At 31.2% G+C, this 23,370-nt stretch overlaps 1 protein-coding gene and 2 pseudogenes across 11 annotated transcripts in view; 2 read left to right on the forward strand and 1 right to left on the reverse strand.

The window, feature by feature from the left end:
• The window catches only part of C2CD5 (C2 calcium dependent domain containing 5), an 80,075-nt gene that overhangs the window by 27,367 nt on the left and 29,338 nt on the right, over positions 1–23,370 (forward strand). For 6 of the 11 annotated variants that reach the window (XM_011381563.2, XM_011381564.2, XM_011381569.2 and 3 more), the window contains exons 9-12: positions 3,403–3,488; positions 8,711–8,819; positions 20,244–20,358; positions 22,985–23,131. In XM_011381563.2, the coding sequence (XP_011379865.1) occupies positions 3,403–3,488; positions 8,711–8,819; positions 20,244–20,358; positions 22,985–23,131 (457 nt within the window). The remainder of the gene's footprint in view (positions 1–3,402; positions 3,489–8,710; positions 8,820–20,243; positions 20,359–22,984; positions 23,132–23,370) is intronic. The other 5 variants (XM_011381565.2, XM_011381567.2, XM_011381571.2 and 2 more) reach the window with 1 other exon arrangement.
• On the forward strand, positions 521–639 carry LOC111732329 (annotated as a pseudogene).
• On the reverse strand, positions 13,514–13,632 carry LOC111732326 (annotated as a pseudogene).

Genomic DNA, 23,370 nt, shown 5'->3' on the forward strand with positions numbered 1-23,370 from the left:
AATGAAAATTGTTTTGCATTTTGTTTCCTAGCTCTGCATTTTTAGTTTTTAAAAATTCATTTATGAGGTTATTATTCCATGTATTTCTATATTTATAAGCTACCTCCAAATAAATAATTTTCTTTTGCCTATAATTATTTGCAACCTCAATAGCATATTTGTAGGATATTAGTCATTTTTAGGCCTTGGGCTTTATCATGAGTCCCTGAAAATTTTCAAATACTCCAAAGAGCATTCTCATTTCTTGTGGAGATTTAAAATGACAAAATTATGATTGTTCTAAAATTTCTGAAACTAATTCAGCATGTATTTCATGACTCTCTGCCTTCCGATTTACCTATACAAAAAAATCAGTCTCTTGAGAAATAGAATAGATAAGCTGATTATGATTGATTTATAATATGTAAACTGGGGAGCCAAAAATAAAGTTAATAAACCCTAGATTGAGGAAGTTGTTTTTTCCATTGGTAGTTAAAGCTATCACCTGTTTTTCAGATAGGTCTTGTTTTTAAAAAATTCAGTCTGTGGCCATGCTACCCTGAACAAGCCCAATCCCGTCTGATCTCAGAAGCTAAGCAGAGTCAGGTCTAGTTAGTACTTGGATGAGAAACCACCTAGGAAGACCAGGTGCTATAGACGTAAAAAATAAAAAATAAGGGATTGTAAGCTGACAAGGTTCTTGCAATCTATGAGGTCAACCAAGGGTTGCCTTGCCTAAAAAAAAATTTTCACATTGATTTATTTCTAATAAATTCTATTTTTTGACATTTTACAGGGTTTTTTTCCCTCCATATTTTTTCCCAAGTACTCAACTAGTCACAGCAGAATTTTAGAATGCTATTAATAGGATATTGATTTGACACCTAACTCAGGCTAATTTTTACTAAAAATTCGGATTTTAACCATGTATAGTTTTTGAGATCCAGAGGTTATTTGGCTCTTATGTACTCAGATCTTTGTAAATGCAAGCAGTACTATGGTCAGATTTGAACAGATAAAATTTTAGAGGGAAAAGTATTAACATACATCTTGAAATTAGAAAGAAGTTAATATTTTATTTAAAATTAATAATGGCAACTGCTTAAAGTGGTACTGTTTGATTTTTGTGTGTGTGTGAGTATTCAGTTTAAAAACTCATAAGGGATACGTTTTAGGAACATTCGAAGAACTGTGCTTTACCACTTTAAATTAGTGTTTACATTTGAGGCAATAAGTTTACAAATTTACAAATTTGAAAGATGTGATATGTTTTAACCTTACACATTCTTAACAAAAAAGGGCAGGCAATTTAAGTGTTTTTAAGAAATCAACTAAAAGTGATTAGAATGGCGTAAAATCTTATATTAGTGGTTTAAAAAATTTTAATAAATGTAAAGTTTGTAAAGGTTTTGTTAAGGTTTAGACTATGCCTTTTATTTATATTACCTTGGATAGATGGTCTTGCTAATGACTTTATATGCTTAGTGTAATTTGTGTATGCATTTTAAAATTCATTTTTACTGTTATGTTTTGCTTCATCATTGCTTTCCTTATCCTGCATTTTCTGATCATCTTCTGAATCTGCATCTTTTCTCTGCTACTTTCCTCCACAGCACCTTACCCACAGGGGCCTAGGATTTACCTGTGTCCCAGCTCCCCCTTTTTCTCTTGTGGGTCCCTTCATCTTAAAAAGTCCTGTCTCCTCCTCTCGGAATCTAGCCTTCCCCCTCATCATTCTAGCCTTGTCAGCCCAGTTCTGAGGAAAAGTGTTTCTTTCAGTGAAGAGCTGTTCCTGGCTGCTTCTGGTAGGATCACATTATGTCAGCTTTTAATCCCTTTATTTTGAATCATCTTTGAAAAAAATTATTTCATACTACAAAGAAGTAGTGGGTATTTTTACACAGGATGTACTTCTTATTTTTCTTATTGGCAGACAGATTTAAATGATTGGAACTATCATGAGGACATGATTGAGGATTACTTGATGGATAATTATGAATATTCTGCTAAAATTATTTTATATGTTAAAAAAGTTTTATGACTAAGGACATAGATATGCATGTTTCCAAAATTATTAGGTTGTCATTACTCGAGTTTGTGTTTTAGACGCTTTACTTTCTTTCCCTTTACACCAACTCTATTCACATTGGACCTGTACCATCATGTTGCTAAACCATATGGTTACATTAATAAATTATTCTGTTTGAATCAGTTTAAGTCTCATTTTGGTAATATTCTTTCATTATTTTTTTCTGTCCATTGCTTTAATTTTCAAATTATTCTGCTGTATTTTCCGATATTTCATTTATCTCTATAAAATTACATTTTATTTTATGGCTTTCAATATGCTTCATATAAAGATCTTAGTTTCATTTATATGTTTAGTATTGTATAGTCTCAAAATCATGTTTAGGTTACTGCAAGAAAAGTATATTTACTTTTTTATTTTTTAAATAACAGAATGGGACTATACATATGCTAATCTTGTTTCCTTATCCAAGAACAGCTAAAAATGTAAAAGTAAATTAATTACATTTTTAAGTTATTATAGTAAATCTGACCATTGTATCTTCAGTTTGAAAGGGTGGGATTGAACTTTTAACTCTATTCTGTAGAGAATTGGCTTCTCACCTGTCCCTTGCTTTCTATAATTCTCTGACCATGGTTGGTCTATTGGTATTATCAAAAGAATAAAGTAAGGTAGGGAAAGAAATTTAAAATTAAGCCCTTAAAAAATACACCTAAGAGCTTGGGAAATATAATTCTTTCATCCATAATTATACATTTGTGATGTGTCTATTATGTGTCTGTGATTTTTAGTTATGTAAAAAAAATTATGTTGATTTTTACAAACGAATGTGGAAAACAACGGATATCATTATTGTTTTGTCATGAATGTTTAGGAATGGGAAGTTATCAGAAAATTGATTTCACTATATTTCAAAATTGCCTAAAATTCATGCTCTTTAGAGGATTTTGGAATATTTTAAGTCAGCACGATTAGTGCTTTCCCTTTCTGTATTTACTTTTAAATAAACATTTAATATTTCTCATTTCTTTTGCTATTCTTAAATTAATATAATAAGTAATTGGTATTATCTTGATAATTATTGACTAGAAAACTCATCTTTTAAAAATTGAATGTTATATAAAAATTCCACACTTTAACATAATTTAAAAAAATTTAGAGCAAATTAAGTCTAAAACTAGTTGTGATCAATAGGACTTTGACATCTTGCTTTTCAAATAAACTTTTTGAATAAAATAGGGTAAAATATGTGCTAATTAGTTGCCATCTCAGATATTTTAAATGTTTGGATCATTTTAACAGATTTTGACTCATGGTATTTATGAAGATGAATGCAGTTAACCTTTATGTTTCTATAGTTGTTTTTTGGTTATTTATGTACTGATGTTCTGTAGGAATGGGAAGTGGTAGTGCTGGAAAAGAAGGGGGGCCATTTAAAGCTCTTTTGAGACAACAGACTCAGTCAGCACTGGAACAGAGGGTAAGAGTCACTCAAGATTCTTTATTCTTATACTGTCAATGTGATTTTATTATCATGCTTCCACTAGTACTTTTCCATACTAATTTTGGTTGTGTACCTGTAATATTGTAACTTCAAAGTCCAATATGTATTTAAGGAATCAAAGTAATTTGTTTATGAATAGTTACTTGTAATTTGGAATAATTTTACAACTATCTTTTCTCCTGTCTTTTATTAGAAATAGTCCATTAGGAAATAACCATTGAATGATGAAATCATTTCTAATTTTGCATTAAAGTTATATAAAATAAATCGGACATTTTTCTAGAAAAATATTTTAGTTTTATTATATTAAAATAATTCTTTTGTATATTTATACATTTATTTGCTGAGATTGTTTTTATTACTGGCTAATCTAAGGATAAGAAATGTACAGATTTCATATTTATACAGATTAACATAAATAATGTAGTTATTCAGTATGTGAGTATATTTTTATTGTAAGTTTAATATTTTATTAAATATGTCAAATAGGAAAATGAATAGTTAAAGTTTTTGGATGATTTTTCTCTTTTTATTTTTATTTTTGTATAAACTTCATTGCTAAGGGAGGATCGCCTCATAGGTTCTGTAGAAGGCGGGTATGTTTCTGAACATGCGTGAGAGCTTATTTCTTGTATTGGTAGCTTTTCTAGTTTTAATATTGATCATTTAAATTTTATTTAAGCTTTTAACAAATGTTGCCAGCTTTTGTTTTCTTTTCATAACGCAGTTTGTTTCTTTTTTAATTTAGTAGCACTATGAAGCTCATTTTTTTTCCTACTTAACTAATATAGTGCATGATTTTATATGTCATGTCAATTACTTTAAGGCACATTTCCATAGCTCTCATTATGTCTGATCGGAAGTTATAAGCATTTATAGAATTTTTTTACAAGTTCTATTTTACATTAGCATTTTAAAAAAAGATGAAATAACAAATACCTGAAAAAGGATGCATTTTATAAAACAAAGGTATTTCTTTTCTAAAGATTGGCTTTTAAGAATACTAGTGGTTTTCAGATCCTATTATTATAAACAATACAATTAATTTTTTTTTTTGACTTTCTTTCCTTGTGCTGAAGATATCTGTGAATGCACTGTTTGCCTTTTAGACAAGGCTGAAGAGAGCAGAGGTGAACTAAGCAGAGTGATGAGACTTTAGCTGTACCCATTTCTTGGTCTTATCCTCTATCAAGCAGCAATTGCCTTTCAGCTGCACTCACAGCTTGCAGGCATAGCGATTACTGCCACCAGAAAGCCCACCTAAACATTCAAATTATCCACTGAAATCAAATATAGAGAAAGACTAAAACCATGGAGAAAAGAGGGTCAGAGTGAAGGTGTGTGTCTACTTATCATTTCTTAGTCTAGAATGCTCTTATACCTCCTCCTCCAGTTTTATATTCTCTACAGAGTCCCTCACACTGGGAATATTTCCTATAACCTAATTATCATTCTAGAATTCACAAGAACAGAAAAACTTGGGTTGCCTTGATATTCGATATAATGAGAATTTGCCTGTATGTTGTGCCTGTGACTTAACGCTCTGTACTAAGTAAAAACTTATTAAAGCATCTAGCTTTAAAAGAAAGAAATCTAATCAATGAAAATTGTTTTGGATTTAGTTTGGATAAAATTTGTTTTCAAACATGCTTTAAACATTCTTAAAATTTTGGACACATTAATACGCTGGACATACATTACTAGATAATCTTAATGGAATTAACAGCAAAGATGTAGAGAACTATAGTTTTCATTTACAACTTTGTAAAATCTGAGTTAGTAATATATTTACATAAGCTAACCTTGAAGTCACAGTTACTTGAGTTTATAAGACTACCTCTCTACCCCGTGTATGAAGTAAATAGAAAAAGCATTATCATCCTATTCATCTGTGGCTGCCATCAGTGTGGCTTTGTTTTGGGACAAATTTATACAGAAATATAAAGAATTCTCCCCAGTTAAAGAGATATGCTTAACTTTGGAATGTATATTTTTCTTAAATAAAGAAACCTAATTGACTTAGTTTAACCTCGTGTTTCCTAATTATATTTTACCATGGAATCTTTCATTTAAATACCTGTTAGTGAGGAACACACTCTGGAGAAGCACTGATATAAAGCAAACTCTTTTAATAAATTCTAATCTTTTTAGAAGTAGAGGTAAAATTATGTAGTAAATCATAGTAGGAATCTGGCATGGAGTTTTATATCTAGAAAGTTACTTTGATCTCTTGGAATAATAAAAAGAATATTTGATTAAAAATAAACTATTTAAACATCTTCTAAGAAAAAATCTTATTTAAATCTTAAAAATGATACTCTCCTTGTGTTCTTAGAATTTTCACCTAGCCTGTCTTGAGCACATGCTACTAAATAGATTTATGCTGTATGCACTTGGTTTATGTCAAAGCATCAACATATGAAGTCTTATCTAGTTACCACAGGGCAAGACACATTAAGTAGAAGAGCTTCACAGAGACTTTGTCTTCTACAGTTCCTAAAATTTTCATCTAAACATTAAAAGTGGGATATGCTTGGGCTGATCTTAAGGAAGCTGTTCTTTTCAGTGGAAGAGAACTTATAAATTCATCAGCTATAATAAGAGAACAGAAATTAAAATCAACTTTTTAACTTAGTGTTTTAACCAGAAATGACAAAAAGCCAGATGATAAGGTTTGTTACTAAGAAAGAATCTAGTCTGTCTCAAACTCAATTTTCACTTAAAAAAAGTGGAGATAATAGTGCCTCCCTCACAGGATATGGGAAAGTTTTAAAGCGTAGTTTTAAGGTACTTTGCAAAGGGCTGCTGCCTTGTAAGCACTCCATAGTAGTCACTGGGGAGGATGATGGTGATGATAGGTGTTTCACATTTGGCTGTAGGTATCAGCATAGCTCTTCTGAGAAGGTTGTTTGAAGATGTAGTTTTGGTGAAATAACTGCCACTTTTATTTGGGTTAAATTTTTTGTGTTAAAGTGAATGGATGTGCTGATTGGACTAACTGGGGACATGTAGGACAGAGGTTAAGTTGACAGAATGGGCCTCTGCCTCTTTGGGCCTCTATTCTCTTACTTTTTCTGCTATGACCACTCTAGTATGATCCTTTCCTTCTCATCGCTTTATCCCATCTTCTAAAATTTTGAGATACAGAGTCAATCCCAAATAGAGAAATCATTTAGGTTCATTTTTTTGCATACTTAATCTAAAGTCTTATATACAGATCTTTTTTCAATATGTGAATTTATCCAGTTGAATTTATGGTAGTTTTAGAAGGGAGTATTACTTTCCATTTAGCTTATAAAAACGTTATTTTCAATGTCTCTTGTCCAGAATATTTAAAATGTTTAAATATAAAGAGTAAATATAAAGTGTGATTTTATTTTATGCCTCAGAATTTTGAGGAAATTAAAAAACTTTAGTATTGCTAAAATTTAAAAAAAATTTAAGATTTATCTTATTAGGTAAAATACTAAAGTTTCTAATAACATAAGCTTACCTGTACATTCTTCATTTAAAACTTACATTAAGAAAATTCAGATGGCAGTAAGGAGGCATTTTGACTAAACATTTTATAATACATTTAAGTGAAATTTCTCTTCTGTCTTCTCTCTTCTCTTCCTTTTCCTCTGCCTGTCAGCTGGACCAAAGCAACCCACTTCTACAGACTGTTTTTTTTACTCTTTTTTTTTTTTTTCACATAGCTTAGGTTTTCTTGCTCTTATTAATTTAAAGATTATTTTAAAATTCTAACTGAATTAATATCTAAATATGTGTGTGTGTATATAAACCCACATACACACATATTTTATACGATATCTTCCTGGGTTACTGAGGTTGCAGGACTGTTTGCCTTTGTGCTGAATGACTCCAAGTGGCCATGCTTTGTGAACTATGCTTTAGTGAGTTCATATTCTTCATGCTTTAAGTTTGTATTCTCCAGTCAGTAATCTTGCTGCTTTCAATGTACCTGCTTTTAATCATATCCTGTATCTCTTTGTCTCCTGGCTTTTATTTGCTTCATTTAATCTACCGTGGTCTAGGAAAAAAAAAAAAAGAAAAAAAAAGATACTGATTTTAGAATATGTCCCTAAAGTTTTATATATATATATATATATAATTACTATAAGCCTTAGTATGACTATGATCTGTGAGGATCTCTTATGAATAAAATATATAAACTTTAGTACTTAGAACTGTAGCAGTTGTTTTTACTGTTCAGAGCCCTATTTTGTTTATTTTTCAATTATCAGCTAGGTTCCAAATAGCTGAGGCTACTGGTAAGTGACTTCTGGTTAAGTGAGCTACATTAATCTTGCATCCAGGCAAGTCAAATATTTAGTTTCCCTGACACATCCAATATGTGTATAATGTGAGAGATCTCTATATTGGGGCAGCTACAGGAGCTCCCTTTCTTCCTGGGTTCCATTTCAATGAATTTCCTTTCTCTACCATTTCTCTTTTGTATGCTTCTCTTTGTCTCTAAATTGACGAGGAGAATTGATGTCCTTGAGAGAGAAGGGGAGAATAAAGCTTCAAGAACAAATAGAATTGTATTGCCTCCCTTATTGTCATCTACATACCTCTCCCCTTTCTTTAATATACATTTATGACCTTACATTTTCTCCTGCTGCCCTGGTGTTGACAGTGTAAGTAATCTCACGTAATGATTCTCTACCCACCTCAACTTGATATTTCCCATATCTTCACCTTTCTATGTATCTCTTATCTCATAAGGTCATCCCTTCACTCCCCCCTCCCTCAGTCCCACATTCTTTTGGATCTCTTGCTCTAGATCTTCAGAGTCTTTACCAGTAGCCTGGGATTGGGTATGCATGTGAGTAGGGGAGAGTCCACCCCACTGAGGAGCTGGGGAATCCCTTCATCTCATTGCAGTTACATCAGAGTAGGAAATTGATAGGAAGGAAATGAGTGTTTAAGTTTCTCAAATTGGAACTCAGAGCATTTTTCTCATTGAAAATTGATAAAAAGATTAGATTCTGTATAATATGATATATATGGGAAAATGAATTTGAAACTCTAAAACATCCAAGGAAACTTAATTACAAAGCATGTGTAATGTATAATCGGTAGCCTTTTGTTAAGGTATAGAATTCAGTTCTCCATGATAAATTTTGTATCAACAAGCAAATTTTGTATTTTACATATGGTCAGTTCTGTTTTCCCCCCATTCTTTCTACTAGGAATTTCCATTTTTTACTCTGACGGCGTTTCCTCCTGGATTTCTTGTGCATGTTGGGGGAGTTGTTAGTGCACGCTCTGTGAAGCTTTTGGATCGTATCCACAATCCTGGTATGTTCTTTAAAAGTTTATTTTCAGTGTTTCGTTTACTTAGATTATAATTATTGAAGTGATTTTTATAATGTTTTTTAAGCCAAATGTATCTGAAAGAGAAACGAAAAAGTATAAACTGACACATGTTGCTTTAAAATATTTGCAGTCATCTTAATTAAAAATAATCAAACTAAGTATAAGTATAATTTAGTTAATTTTTTATACAAAACGGACAAATCTTGATTCATTTTTGGTCAGGATGTCTCTTTGAGGGAATCCTTAAGTGACTTTTTAGTCAGCTGTTTTCTTTGACCCAGGCAGGTAGCAATTTACAATTTGACCATTGTCCCTAAGGTGTTAATTCTTTTCGCTAGCAATACTATAGATTATTCAAGTCATTTCTTTATTCTTAAAAAAAGTATTCTTTTAAAATATAATTGTAAACATTGTGTAGAGTATTTAAGATTTAATGAAAAAGCAGCTACTGTCTGATTCCTCGGTTTCTTTTACGTAGCTATTTGTTCTATATAAGCAAACAAGAATAGTAGCTTACTTCTTTAAAATATGGGGCCGTGGTTATAAAATAAGAAAGTCCTAGTAATTTTAGGCCCTTGGATTAGAAATGCTTTGGTGATTTTTCTAAAACTAAAATAAGCATGATAATTGTGGTAGGAACTTTTTTATATGGAACGTGTTCTTGCATCTCTCATTGATGCGATACCCAATATAACTTGCTTAAGTCACTTATTTTAATGACATGCCTTAAACCTGAAATTATATTAGCATTTTTATTTGGCGTATAAACATATAAATTTTTGAAAATTATAAATTGTTACTTCTAATAACCTCTTCCTGAGGTTTGCACTGACAGTTACAAAAAGAGTAAAATGCTTTGAGATTATTGTATGCAAAACATTCTTTAAAAATTAAAAAAATTAATCTGTGCCCTGTGGTTTAATGTCATTTGCGTTAATAATTATAGAGAAAAGAATGAAATTTTTCTAGATCCTGAGCAAGATTTCAGAAAAGCAATACTAGCTAGGATTATTTTACTCTGAGGCTGAGCAAATACATTTTTTAAGCATCAGTCTTCTCTTTTTCCTCTATGGTTTATCCCCCTCCCCTATTTCTTATTTTTCTGGTCAATTAAAGGTCTTTTCTTCCTGTAGTATTTATATATTATGCAATAATTAAAGGCAAATGTAGACTGATGCCAGCCTAATGTATTGAGACCTTGAAGACTATGCTAAGTTCCATATTTCTGTGTTTAGGAACTTGAATTATTTGGAAAGTGCAAGGAAGTATAGGGTTAAGATACCTGACATTGGCTATGTGACCCAAAGTTAGTTACCTGAGTTCCCGTGAATTGCTGACTCAAATATTTTGATAGACGGCACCTACTGATATAATAACTTCAAAAATAGTTTCAGGAATTTTTCAATTATTAGTGATATCTTCAGTTTACTGAAAACATTTTGATTTTATTGTTGCTTCCATGTACTCTGAGTAAGCTGTAGAGTCTGGGAGAACAAAGGAAGGTTACATAAATAAGTTTAAATAGAGAGCTGTATTTACAATCATAAAACTTTTTACAAAAAAACTGCTTTATGAGGTTTATCATACTTGCCAATTTGTTCTAGCTGTGTAAGAAATGTAAGAATCCAGGCTCAGGGAAGAAAATAGAAATCCTTACTACAGGATACATTTTGTGTATTACAATTACCAGCTTATCCATCCTCTTCCTTTCTTTCCCTTTCAGAAATGTTTTCAATTCCCATGTGGAAATTCTCAGTTACTAATGGACTGTTTCCCAAACAATTATGGGCATATACTTATAAATGCTTTTAATGATATATGTTAAATTTTAATTTTGTTTTATTTTCAGTTAAATACAAATCAATTATATATTTGAATGGTTCCAATATTATATTATTTTGATATAAATATGACATTCTTTGGATTGCTTTTCATATTATGCATTAAAAAAGAACATTTTAAGAACATTTTATTAGTCTTCAGACCCCTTAAATAATTATTTATGAACAGTATTTTTATTTGTTGAAAAAAGCTGAATGTTAAAACAAAACTTTAGATTAGTGTCTACATAAGGAGCACTACATAATACATAATGATGAAGTATTAATTTTATGACACTGAGTTAGTCTGCTGAGAGAAACTTTGGGTAGATTGAGATGCATGTGCTAATATTAAAAGTGCTGTATTTGTACTCTCAAATGAATCTTGCAGCTATTTTTTTCACTAGTGAACATTGGAAATTTGCATTTCACACTGAGTGTAGAAGAAAAAACTTATTTTAAAACCACTACCACCTGCTAATTCTATGGATTATTATTTTGAAGTTATTGCTTCTAGGACTTTCTCCTTTGTTAAATATTAAGCAAACAGGATTACATAACAAAAGAAAGAATGGGGTGGTTTTAAAAATCAAAGTAATTATCTTAATTAGATTTTAGTTAATGTTAGATTATGATAGCATGCTCCTTCTTCTCTTTCTATTTCTACTTCTTATTAACTCTGCTGTCTGTGTCTTTCCAGTTCCTGTCGAGTGGTGTTGTCAATTGTGTTTTGTTTGTAGTGTTTTATGTTTTTTCCCTACTATTCTGCACCTAAAACTGATCTACTAATTTGCTGTTTTGAACTCAGCCTTTGTCGGAATTATGGGTAACACAAGATCTTACAAACTGCTAGACTGGAATAGTTTCAATTCAGGTATTTTAATGGTCATTCAGTACTACATATGCTGACAAAAATTATGGCAGCTCAGTGAAGTTTTTAGAAATGTTCTAGATTAAATAGGTTTAATATCAATTCAGTTATGCAGATACATTCTTCAATGTATATGTTATAACTTGTAATTTCCATGGAAATGCAAATATAAAAATGTGTTAACTCAAATGAATTAATCAAAACCATAGAAATACCATAAGTTATTTTGTTAAGTGATTAACTTTGAGAATGATGATTTTAAATTATATTTATTATGTTTTCAACAGTTTTTTCCTATGAGATAAATGACAAAGGAATTAGCTTAATGATTAAGGAAACAAATTGTTAAATATAAATATTAAATGACTTGATAATATTAAAATATATTTAAACCAGTTCAGATTTGAATATATTTAGCATTCTATAAATACAATAAAAGTGTAACTATTAGCATTTTATTTATAATTTTAGAAGTGTTCCAAAATCTATTGAGTAAGAACAGATTTTGAGGGGATTAACAGCTTTCATAAGCTTTCCTCCTTCCTCTTCCACGTGAGAATGTAATTTTTTTAAGTAATTTTACATATGGATATTGTTTATAGCTTTTAAAGAAACTGAACTAAGTTAACTTTACAGCTGGTGATGTGGTTTAGAGTCAAAGCTAGTTAATTTTCTTTTTGGTAAAAGCATATTCTCAATAATACAAATATTGAAATTTTTGTCATTTACATATTAGAATTAAATAATAGAACCATCTTGATTCAGCATCAGAAGCTGTTATTTTACCTAAAGAACCTTTCAGCTTTGTGTCAGAAAATATATTTATAGAAAAACAAAACCAGAAACATCCAGAGTCTCAGCATTTTAGATAATATCCCATAATCTTTTCAATATTGTAAACTTTTTTTGTTCTTAGGAGTCCAGGATGTAAGTTCTGATGTAAGTAACGCATGTTTGACTATGAAGTAACTCGTTTATCATGCAGATTTACCTAAATGCAGTCTAGTAAATAAGCTGATTAGGTCCAGTTGTTGCAGTCGTAGACTGACACCAACTGGTAAATCTTTAGGGAAATTATCTCTATTTTCTATCCAACTTTTGCCAGCATACTGTTCTCACATTGATTATAAGTAAAATAATCATTTTTAATGTAATGCTGTATACTTGGTTTTTAGCAAGAAATTAAAAATACCCTGGTGGATTAGTTTAATAAAAATAAGAATATATTTTTCAAACATTAGGCAGATTAAGTGTAGTGTCAAGAGAAAAAGGCTTGCTATGTAAGAACACTGAGAGCGGATTGATCATTAATAATTTAAGGAGCCGAATCTTGTCAGGGCAAATATGTTTAGGGTGAGATTTATGTTAGTCAGATGATAGAACAGTTCTCAAAAATGGAAAAGGCAAAAGTTAAGTCTTATAGCATAATAAAGACCTTGTCTCGTGTAAGCAGAGTGACAGAATTTGTCAAGGAGAAACATGATTAAGGGATCAGTATATCTTGCCATCATTTAAAATAAAGTCTAGTAGGCAGTAAGTGTATGATAAAACAGAGATGACTATAAGTTATAGAATATTCAAAGAACATAAAAGATGACTGTCAATTTAATGTTCTCATAGTTGTATGCTTTTGATTGAGGAATTAGAACTGTTATGGTAACGTCTGGTACACATTCAGAAATCAGGCTGATTTTGGTGTTTAGGAAAAATAACTTGATAATTCTGAAAAAAAAAGTGACATTTGGTAAATATATTCAAATTATTCATGTATTCTTCTCTGTAATTAGGGAATATTGCTGTCCTGTATTGCCATAGTGAATCAAGTATTAACCATGTCAATGAGAAAACTAATTTTTGGTATGGTTTTTGATTTATTTATTTTTATTTTTTATTTATTTTTATTTTTTAGATGAAGCAACCTTTGGTTGACCTCACAGATTGCAAGGACTTTGTCAGTTTATAATGCCTTATTTTTTATTTTTTTATGCCTACAGCACCTGGTCTTCCTAGGTAGTCTCCCATCCAAGTACTAACCAGGCATGACCCTACTTAGCTTCCAAGATCAGATGGAATCAGACTCGTTCAGGGTAGCATGGCCATACACTGTTTTCTTTCGTTTGTTTGTTTTAATTAATGCTAGAAATTGTTCATACTGTGTTTCCTGGATTCTCTGATACCATGTATTATATGATGTATCATCAGTTTAATTATAGCCTTCCAAGAGCAAAAGGAAAGAAACACTATCATATTAAATATACTTATCAATTATTAGACATTCTTATTTCACAAGCCTTAAAATGTCGGGATAAAACATTTATATTACACAATAATAGTTCATGAAATATGTTATGTCATGTAACCATTTACTAGAATATATTTTATGCCATGCAGTTTGCTAGATAATAGATGTGCAAAGATGGCAGTCCTCCTATTTTTACAAAGCTCATATTCTGGGAGGATAGAATAATATGTAAGTGGTTTTCTGTGTGCTGTGGTACTACAGTGTTAAATAGGAAGGAAGGCATGATTAACTCTGTGTAGCCAGGAAGCTTATAGAGATAGTTCTGGAGCTCAGTTTTTGAAGACTATATAAGAGATTCACATAAATTTATATTTCATATAGTGTACTTGGAGCCATGTTAATATACATCCTTTGACTGTAGTTCTGAAACTTCCATCATTTGTAAAATAATATCCTAGCCAGTACTCATTTGATAATGTTAGTTACTTGATACTTAAGTTGTTTCCCACTGAGTACAAAATGTCTTAGTTTAGCTTTGCTTTTTTTTTTTTTTATGTCTCCTTTCTCTGCTTTGCTATCTTAGTTTGTGATAGAAAATATTTTTATAGAGCAGGAAGAAGGGAACTCAATATCTGAGAATTTATTTAAAAATTATTACTATTTTTTTAAATCTTGCTTCTTATGTTTCTGGCCTGGTAACAGACCTTGAGAAAGACAAGATGAATCTTGGTACTAGGAAGGAAGATGCAGCATTTTCAAATCTTGTGGGTGACATGCTAGGAACAGGGGAACATAGGAATAAGAGAGGGTAACCAATGGTTACATTTGTGTTACATCATTGACTGTAGGATGGAGAAGGGATATAAAGGCAGCAAGACCAGAAGCAGGGAAACCAGTTAGCAGACTGTATTCAGTGGCGATCGGAGAGCTAAAGTTTATAGAACACTTACTGTGTGCCAGGTACTCTTCTAAGTTCTTTATGGTGGTAGGTCATTTAATCTTCAAAATACAACTTTGACTGAGGTAGGAACTATTCTCATTTAATATATGAACAAAATGCAACATAGCAATTTTTCCAAGATACAATGCAAAGTGGCCAAATGACAATTGAACCTTAATTCTCTGTCTTCAGGCCTTAAACTCTTAACTGTAAATTTCTAAAATATTTAGGATGTAAAACGAGCAAGACTTGATAATCAGTAGAATGTGGCGAGTTTATAGGCTTTTGGCAATTTTTAGCTGAGAGTGAGAGAAATATAGATCATGATTATCCCACATTCAAGTCTATTTGAAAGTTGAGTTTTAAAAAGTTCTTTAAGAGCAAATTTTAATAGTCCTAGTTTATTGTTTCTTGAATGGCTGTGATCTTTTTTTCTTTCAGAAGAGTTTACCACTAGAAGTATTTTTAAACAGATCACACAAATAACTTCACTTCATAGTAGTTTTAGTGTAGTTGAGGAAAATTTGTTATTTTCTTTGTATGGATGAATGTCAGTTTAGGTATTTGTTTCAGGATGTGACAAGAAGAAATATAAAGTAGTTATATAATTGTTTGAAAAGTACTGAGTCAGGTGATATTTAAGGAAATATTTATGGAATATACACTATTAGTCCAGTCATTCAAATTTTGTTTTTAGTTTTAAGTAATAGCCTTTTATTCAGTGGATATTCATGGAGTGCCTGCCATATATTGAGCACAGTATTGGGGATTGGGAACACGATTTTTCAGCTAGGCAAACATTCTATTTACATACCTGGTGTAGGCTATTTCTCATACTCTTTTGGTGTGTGCGTGTGTGTGTGTGTGTGTGTGTGTGTGTGTGTTGTGTGTGTATTAGTTAAATGAAGATAGACTTTCCTGGAACTTGAATTCAATGATGATCTCAGCACTTATTTTTTTTACTACGTCTGAGAGGTACACATGAGCAGATGTGTTAACTAAGCCTGAAATAGTTAAGCAGCTTTTATTTTTTAGTATTTTAATAAGGTTTTCAGAATGTTGCTATATAGAATTCAAGAAGGCATAAATATAGCATGTATGCTATGTGAACTTTTTATATGTAAAGTGACATAAATATACATATAATTTTCTCTATATAATATAACTGGATATTACTACCTACTCTTTACTATCTATAAAAAAATCAGATATGTAATCTTTTTAATTGTGAAATTTTGCTCTTTACATATATACAAACTATAACTGGATATTCATTACATTATTATAATGTAACGTGTAAATGTAATATATTATTTTCTGCATATATAATGTAACATAATGTAACTTGTTTCTAGTTACATTTATATATATGTAAAGAGTGAAATTTTACAAATAAAGAGATTACATATCTGTTTTTTTAAACAAATAATAAAGAACTCCAGTTTGGTCCAATACGAATTATATCTCAGCTGCCATCCTAACATCCCAAATTACTACATCTTGATGTTTGCTCTGAATTTGCACATCACTCCCTATGTAATAAGAATCTTTCTATTGGTCTGGTACTGAATCTTCACCCAGTTTGAGGTTGTATACTCCCTTGACCCTAAACTCTGTACTTTCAGTTTCGTTAGGAGAAATCTCTCTTCAAAGATTGTTTTGAGAATGTAGCTTTTTGTGCTGTCTATTAACAAGGTAGAATATCATTGTATTACACACCTTTATTTGATCCTACTTAATGGTTTATCTCTTGTTATTCATTTCAAAAATTTCCTTTTTCCTTTCAAACAGATTAAAAGATTCTTAAGGGCAGAGTTATTCTTTTCTAGAGCTATGTAAAAATAGAACTAAGTTTAACACTTTAGGTACTTGGTATTTCTTAGTTGAAAGTGTGTGATTGCCTAAAATCTCACAGAGATTGAGTTTGATAAAGGCATATTACGTAGAGTTGTTCACTTCTTTACTTTCTGAGATATAAACGATTTTTGTTATTTTAGGAATCTTTACCAGATTCACCTGCATTTCAGAAACAAAATAAAATGCTAAAAAGATGGCAAGATATCAAGCTATGGCCATACACTAGAAAAGTAACATTAGTAAAATGAATTGCTTATGATGTCAATGTCAACCCAAGTATGCAGACATTACCCCTAAAAGAGGCATCGGTGAAGTACTAATCTAGAGCTCAGTTCATGCCTACCATTAAAAGGACATATTAAAAGATTTGTGATATTTTCTATGAAGAGTTTTGACCCATAGAAGAAAAACATAAAATAGTATGAAATATAATTTTTATAAGTAAATTATAAATACTCCTAAAATTATATCTTCATAATTATAAATACTATAGATTTGGGAGGAGCGTGGTATTTAACGTGAAGGTATTTTTTTCTTAACACCTCTGAAATGTTATCAGTTGTGACCCTCACATCTTAACTGTATATCTTCCAAATGACTAAATTTTATCCAGTTTCATGTCTGTCATGTATAGTTGCCATAAATTTTTAAGCCAGACCCTTTTGCCTTTTATATAAGTATGGTAGATCCTCAATTTTGACTTATGTAGGATGAATAAAACAATTCAAATTCACTAGTGTGTTTCCTATAAGATATAGTTAGCAGTTTTTAAGCTTTCAAAATTCCGTTATAAGATTAAATACTATGGTATTTCTGAATTTTCAGTTGTAATAAGTTAGGGTAAATCATAATTACTACTTGAATTTTCTCTGGCTCATCTCTGGCATAAGATGTAGGTGTTGAAGATAAGTTAAAATTTTTCTTTAATATTAAATAAATTAACCTTAATTTTATTTTAATTAAATAATCCCTAAATTTAATAACCAAAAAATTCATCCTTTGGCTTTTTGCTTATAGTTATAGATAATTATTGTTAATCCAATTACTAGTTTGTGATTAAGTGCTCCCTACTGTATGCTTGCCTTGCTTTCACCTAGAACCTAGGGCCATTACTTTCTGTAACCATTTCAGTGAGCTGCCATAGTTTTCAGTCTGTACTGTCACCTGATCCAAGCATGCGCCAAAATATCCACTGTTTCTGGCTCCTGTCTGCTGAATCTGCTTTGCAAAACCCTTTGTTCTTTGAGCTTTTGCTTTAGCCAAAAACCAAATTTAAGAAATTCTTTGGAGTGTGGACATATGCCATTTGCTTCCTTAGCTCCCATGTTATGTAACTCTTTAGCTTTTATTAAACTTGTAAGTAAATACAACAATGGCATCCCCATGTGCAACTGTGTGGCTCGTGTGTCAGAATAAAGGCTGCTTGTAACCTTGTCAGAAGAATATGAATGCTCCACTTGTGCTGCATTCAGCTTTTTTTTTTTTTTTTTTAATCAGCCACCTATTCTTTCATAGTGTTTGGTTTAATTATCTGATTATTTTATGTGTTATACCAAGGTAAGTTTGATGTAAATAAACTTTGTATTCTATGTGATTACATGTATCTCATAGTAATTATTATTACATACTTTTCCATTTAGACATGCTGGCTATTTTTAAGTAAATAATATTGAACTTAAACTAAGTGGCTTCCTCCATTTTTCATTAATTTAAAAAACAATGTCATGGATTACTTCTTGTAAAATTCATTTTAAAAGAGAAAAGCTACCATGTATTATTTGTAGCATAGATATAGGCATGTGTAATGTGAGAAAATCTATTTTTTAAAAATGTAGTATACAATTATTTTAGCAAGCAATATTTTAAACTTCCAGAATGATTTAAAAAGTAAAAAGCAGGCCTTACTAGTGGATTTAAGAAAAGTTAAGACTTTATTTTACATGGTTTTTCAGAAAAATAATTATTTTCTAAACTGATAAATATATTATTTGTGATATCTGTTTTCAAAGAATCAAATAAGTTGATAGATTTAGCAACTACTTAAGTAATAATTTGTCTTATGATATAAAAATTCCCTGTTAGGAAAGGATGATATTAAATAGATATCCAAACTGGTCTAGAAACATGTATGTCTTAAAAGAAAAAGAGAGAATGGACTTAAAAAGTGTATTTGTGCTGTTAATGTCTGCATTTCAGTTAGGAATATGAAGAAATTCTTTAACATAATAGTGTATGTGCAAAATAAGGCCACCTAATTGTCTCGCATTTACTTCATAATGTTGATTGCTAACACCATATCGTAGTCTTTTCTATTTCTCTTCCTTCTTTATTTTATCTCATACTTTGATCCTTTCCTCAGTTTCCTGGAGTCTGCATTTCTTTCTTTTCTTCTGAAAAAGTTTTAGGGTAGCTCTGTCTTACCAAAACTTTAATTCAAGAACTGGCTGGAATCATTTGTAGTTCTGGCTTTTATCTCTTCATTTCTTCTTTTTGCTGAACACCTCCCTGTGGAGGAATCAAAATTACATCATAGAAATGTGAGCTAAAATAAACCTTTTAATTTTTCTTTACTTTGCTGTCTTCAGTATTTTACTAGTGAGTATAATTCTACTTATTCTCCTTATTTTTAAAACATACTTTGAAAACGATTTACACCAAAATTAAGAATTAGAGTTTTGGGATTATTTGATTTTTAGCTTTAATAGTGCCTTTTTATAGAAAATTTACAGTAGGAATTTAGCATCCTATTTATAGTTGGTTGAGGTTTTTCTATTTTAAATTGTTCCCAAATGGAATTGGCAACAAAAAGAAACAAATTAGGATATACTGTTTATAGACTGTTTCTGTTTTTGACACCTTTGACATAAAAAGTTACTATAATTCACAGCTGCTATTCACCAGTAGTTTGCAGCTGACTGCAAGTGATTAGGAAGTATGTGTGACAGATGCCCCATTTATAATGCTCCATTACAATCAATATTGGACTCCTCTATGGTATTAAAATACAGTTCTGTGATTCTAAGGCATTTTCTTAATTACAGAGCCATACATGAAATTATAGTTTTCTATCTGAAATTTGTTCTGGTATACATTAGCCAAATTATTTGTATTAACTCTTTAAGTGTATTGTTTTATTTTGAATTGGCTAGTCCCTTTGTTTCTCGTCACTTTGCTTTAAGATGGCTATAGATAACTTTCTCTTTTTTAACATCAACCAATCTTTCTTTGCCTTGGAAAGAACCCAGAATATATTGGGTTATAAAAAATGAAATCAGAATTTAAATTAAATTTATGACTATGACTCATAACGCGTATTCTCAGCGAGGTGAGATATAGGATATACTCTCAGTTTAAGATTAGAATCTGGAAAGTCTGGGTCTACATTTTAAGTTGTACCGAATAAAATACGTTTCTATAGATGTCCCTTAAAGTAATAAAGTAAATAGAACTAGATGGTTTATTTTTTAGCAATCAAGTTTAAAATGTTAAACTTTTTGAGAAGTAGCATTAAACTAAAGTGTTAAGCTTTTGGAGAAGTAGCATTTTAAATATATGATGTTTCAAAATTTGTAAAACAGTAATTCTTTGCCTCCCAGAATATGTTTATTTTAAACATTTCTTGTTCATTTAGACATGTGCTATTGAGTAGTGAACTGATGTAAAATTTATTTTTCAGATGAACCAGAAACTCGAGATGCGTGGTGGGCAGAAATCAGACAAGAAATAAAATCACATGCTAAAGCATTAGGCTGTCATGCTGTAGTGGGCTACAGTGAATCAACTAGCATCTGGTAAATGATAACAACTTGATTTTCTAGATGCTGTAATTTACAGGTTGTCATCTGAAAGGGGAAAAGCCTTATGCAAATATAGAGAAAAAAATAGTGGAATGATCCAGGAGCATGGGCTTTAGAGTACATCACACTGAGGCGAGGTTCATATGCATTTTTTGCCACTGCATTGCTATGAAACTTTGAGAAAGTTACTCTGCACCCCTGAGCCTCAAGTTATACAATGAAATAGAGTTGATAATCACCTATCAAGATTATTGAGGAGTTAAATGAGAACATAATAGTGGCACATAGCAAGTATTAACTCTAGGCCTATTTTACTCCAGTTTGTGACTCTGCTAACTCCTACCTCTCAGATCTTTGAAACCTTCGTTCTGTTGTAAATGAGCTGCCTTGTGTCTTTAAAGTTCATCTCTAAACCCTTTCTACCTTCTTTTACTAATTGTAACTTACCTTTCTCCTGCGAACAAATCATCCTTCCTAACGCTGCCAAGTAATGCAGGGACTTCCATACTCTTAATTCTCAAAACCTTGTTTTCCTACCTTTCATTCAAACAACTTCTCCTCTTTAAAGTCCATACTATTCCACAGTTCCGACTTTCTACCTCCAAAACGTTATTCTGCCTTTCTCAATCCCTCTGCCACTCCTTCAGTGAAACATGACTATCTTCCTTCTAACAGCCTAGCATTGTACTTCTCATTCTTAAGTCCTCTGACTTTCTTGTCCTCTTGGCTTCAAATCATGTTTTGGACCTCATTATCACTCGAAACTATTGACTTTTAAAAATTTGAAACTGTGAAATTTCATTATTGGATCCCAGCTTAATATTTTTTCACCCATATTGTTTGCTCATTTACACCTGGTTTATTTTGACCCTTATCTTAAACCAAGAGTTTTCCTTACTCAGGTTCTGACTTTACTTGCTGTTGGCCATCTTTGAACCCCTACTATCAATCCCTTTAAAAGTTTGTAATAGATATTACTTAGAAACTGTTTGGCCTTCTACTATTTTTCTACCTTCTACTCTTGGGTAATTCTTGCTGCCAAGTATTTCATGGATAATTCTCTTGCGCTTGTGGTGATCGTTATTAGAGAAACATGATTAGATTGTAGTAAATATGGACACCGCAGAGCCATGCTATTTCATCTTCTGAGGACCCTTTTTTTCTCTTTGTAGACCATGTATTTTACTCTTGAACTTTCTAATCCCATTGTAGTTGTTCTACTCTAAACCACTGACTTTATTATGCTTATCCTGCCTTACTCCGCAGTAGATAGTCTTGCTTCATTCATGGATTTAGTGTCATACACTTCCAGGTCCTACGGATATGGTTTTAAAAGACATTATTCTTGCCATGAGATTCACATTCTCCTGGAGAATTATGACAAGTATAACATATTTTATTATGGATCCTAAGATGCTTTGGAATCCCAGAGGTTTAGAGGTTAGAGGTAGGATTGGAAGAAAGTGTTAATGAAATAACTGAAGTTTAAAGTGAAATTTGTAAAATGAGTATAAATTATATAAATGAAGAGAAAAGGCATAGGAAAAGTGTTCAAGGCTAAAAGAACAGCATATGGAGAAAGACAGAGATGTGTCACAGATGCAAGATTCTACAGAAATGAGCCCAATTAATTTACTTAGAAGTTCAAATTCATCTGACAGTCTTTTTTTTCCTTTGGACCTCAAAAAATTCATTGTATTTAAATCTCCTCTTTAATAATTTGTTCGGTTCTAAGCCATCCTACTTACTATTACCAGGTTAAACTCTTTATAATGCGCACTTCTGCCCTTGTAGCTCCTTGACTAAGTGCCATCAGTGGCTCCACGTTATTCCTTCTGACATTCTCAGTGCCCACTTAAACATTTTAAGCCTGGCCTCTGTGTACTCAGTTACAAATCAAGTGACCATTTCTTTCATGTTCTCTTAGGCTTCTGGTTCATTTACACTTCATTTCCAGTGTTTTGTCCCTAGGCTGCTGCTTTTCTCATTTGCTTTAGGTGATCTTTTCGATTAATTGTGTTGACTGTTTACTTTTTTGGCTTTCAAATTGGGTGATATATAATAAAGAGTTTCAAAGAATTCTTTTGAATATCAAGTTTTAACATATATATCATGATGTAGTTTAAGTTCCATTTAGTATATATTGGATATTGTTTCAGATACCTTTTTAATATTAAATTCAAATTAGGTTATAGCAATATTTACGTAGTTGTGTTTTTAGAATAATTTAAGTAAAATTTAATGTGTATTCAAAGAGTATTTTAATACAGTTGAATGAGTTATTGCTGGATTCAACAGTATGGTTTGTAACTACTTTTATTTTGAAACATTCTAGTCTTTATCAGCTTTACCATATTTTAAAGGACTCTATTATTAATATTATACTTTATCTTTCACAATTTTTAAGTAATAAAGAACTCTTGCCCTCTCCACTTTAATAACATCATATTACTTCTGTTTTCTTTCCTAGGTTTAAGAGGTAACTCTGTAATGTTATTAATGTTTAATAGAGTTTAACCTGAATTTAAATTGTCACACTTGTGATTACTTTGATAGTTAACCTTTTCCAAAGTTAGATTGCCTGAAAATGTTAACTTGTTTATTTTTTTTTCTTTTATAGTGAAGAGGTCTGTATTTTATCTGCATCCGGCACAGCAGCTGTACTGAACCCTAGATTTCTGCACGATGGCACTGTGGAGGGCTGTTTGGAACAGAGGTTGTCATGGCAGCCTGGCTTATTTTCCATAAGGGCAGAGAAGGGAGAGAGGTTGACTGTTTTTCTTTCAGAACTGAGATAATTCTCCCTGAGGGTGGGCTACAGTGGTACAGTGTCAGGCCCTTTACTGACTTTTACATAATACAGCAACAGAGAAATATTAGAATTTGCATTACAGGACACACATTATAATTGACACACTTGATAAGTGACATGTATAACTACCAATTGAAGAATTTCAAGGATACATTTTCTTGTTTGTTAACATTATAGAAATAATTTTTAAATTC

This window comes from Pteropus vampyrus, unplaced genomic scaffold (assembly GCF_000151845.1).
Source record: "Pteropus vampyrus isolate Shadow unplaced genomic scaffold, Pvam_2.0 Scaffold444, whole genome shotgun sequence".
In the NCBI taxonomy this organism is placed as follows: Eukaryota; Metazoa; Chordata; class Mammalia; order Chiroptera; family Pteropodidae; genus Pteropus; species Pteropus vampyrus.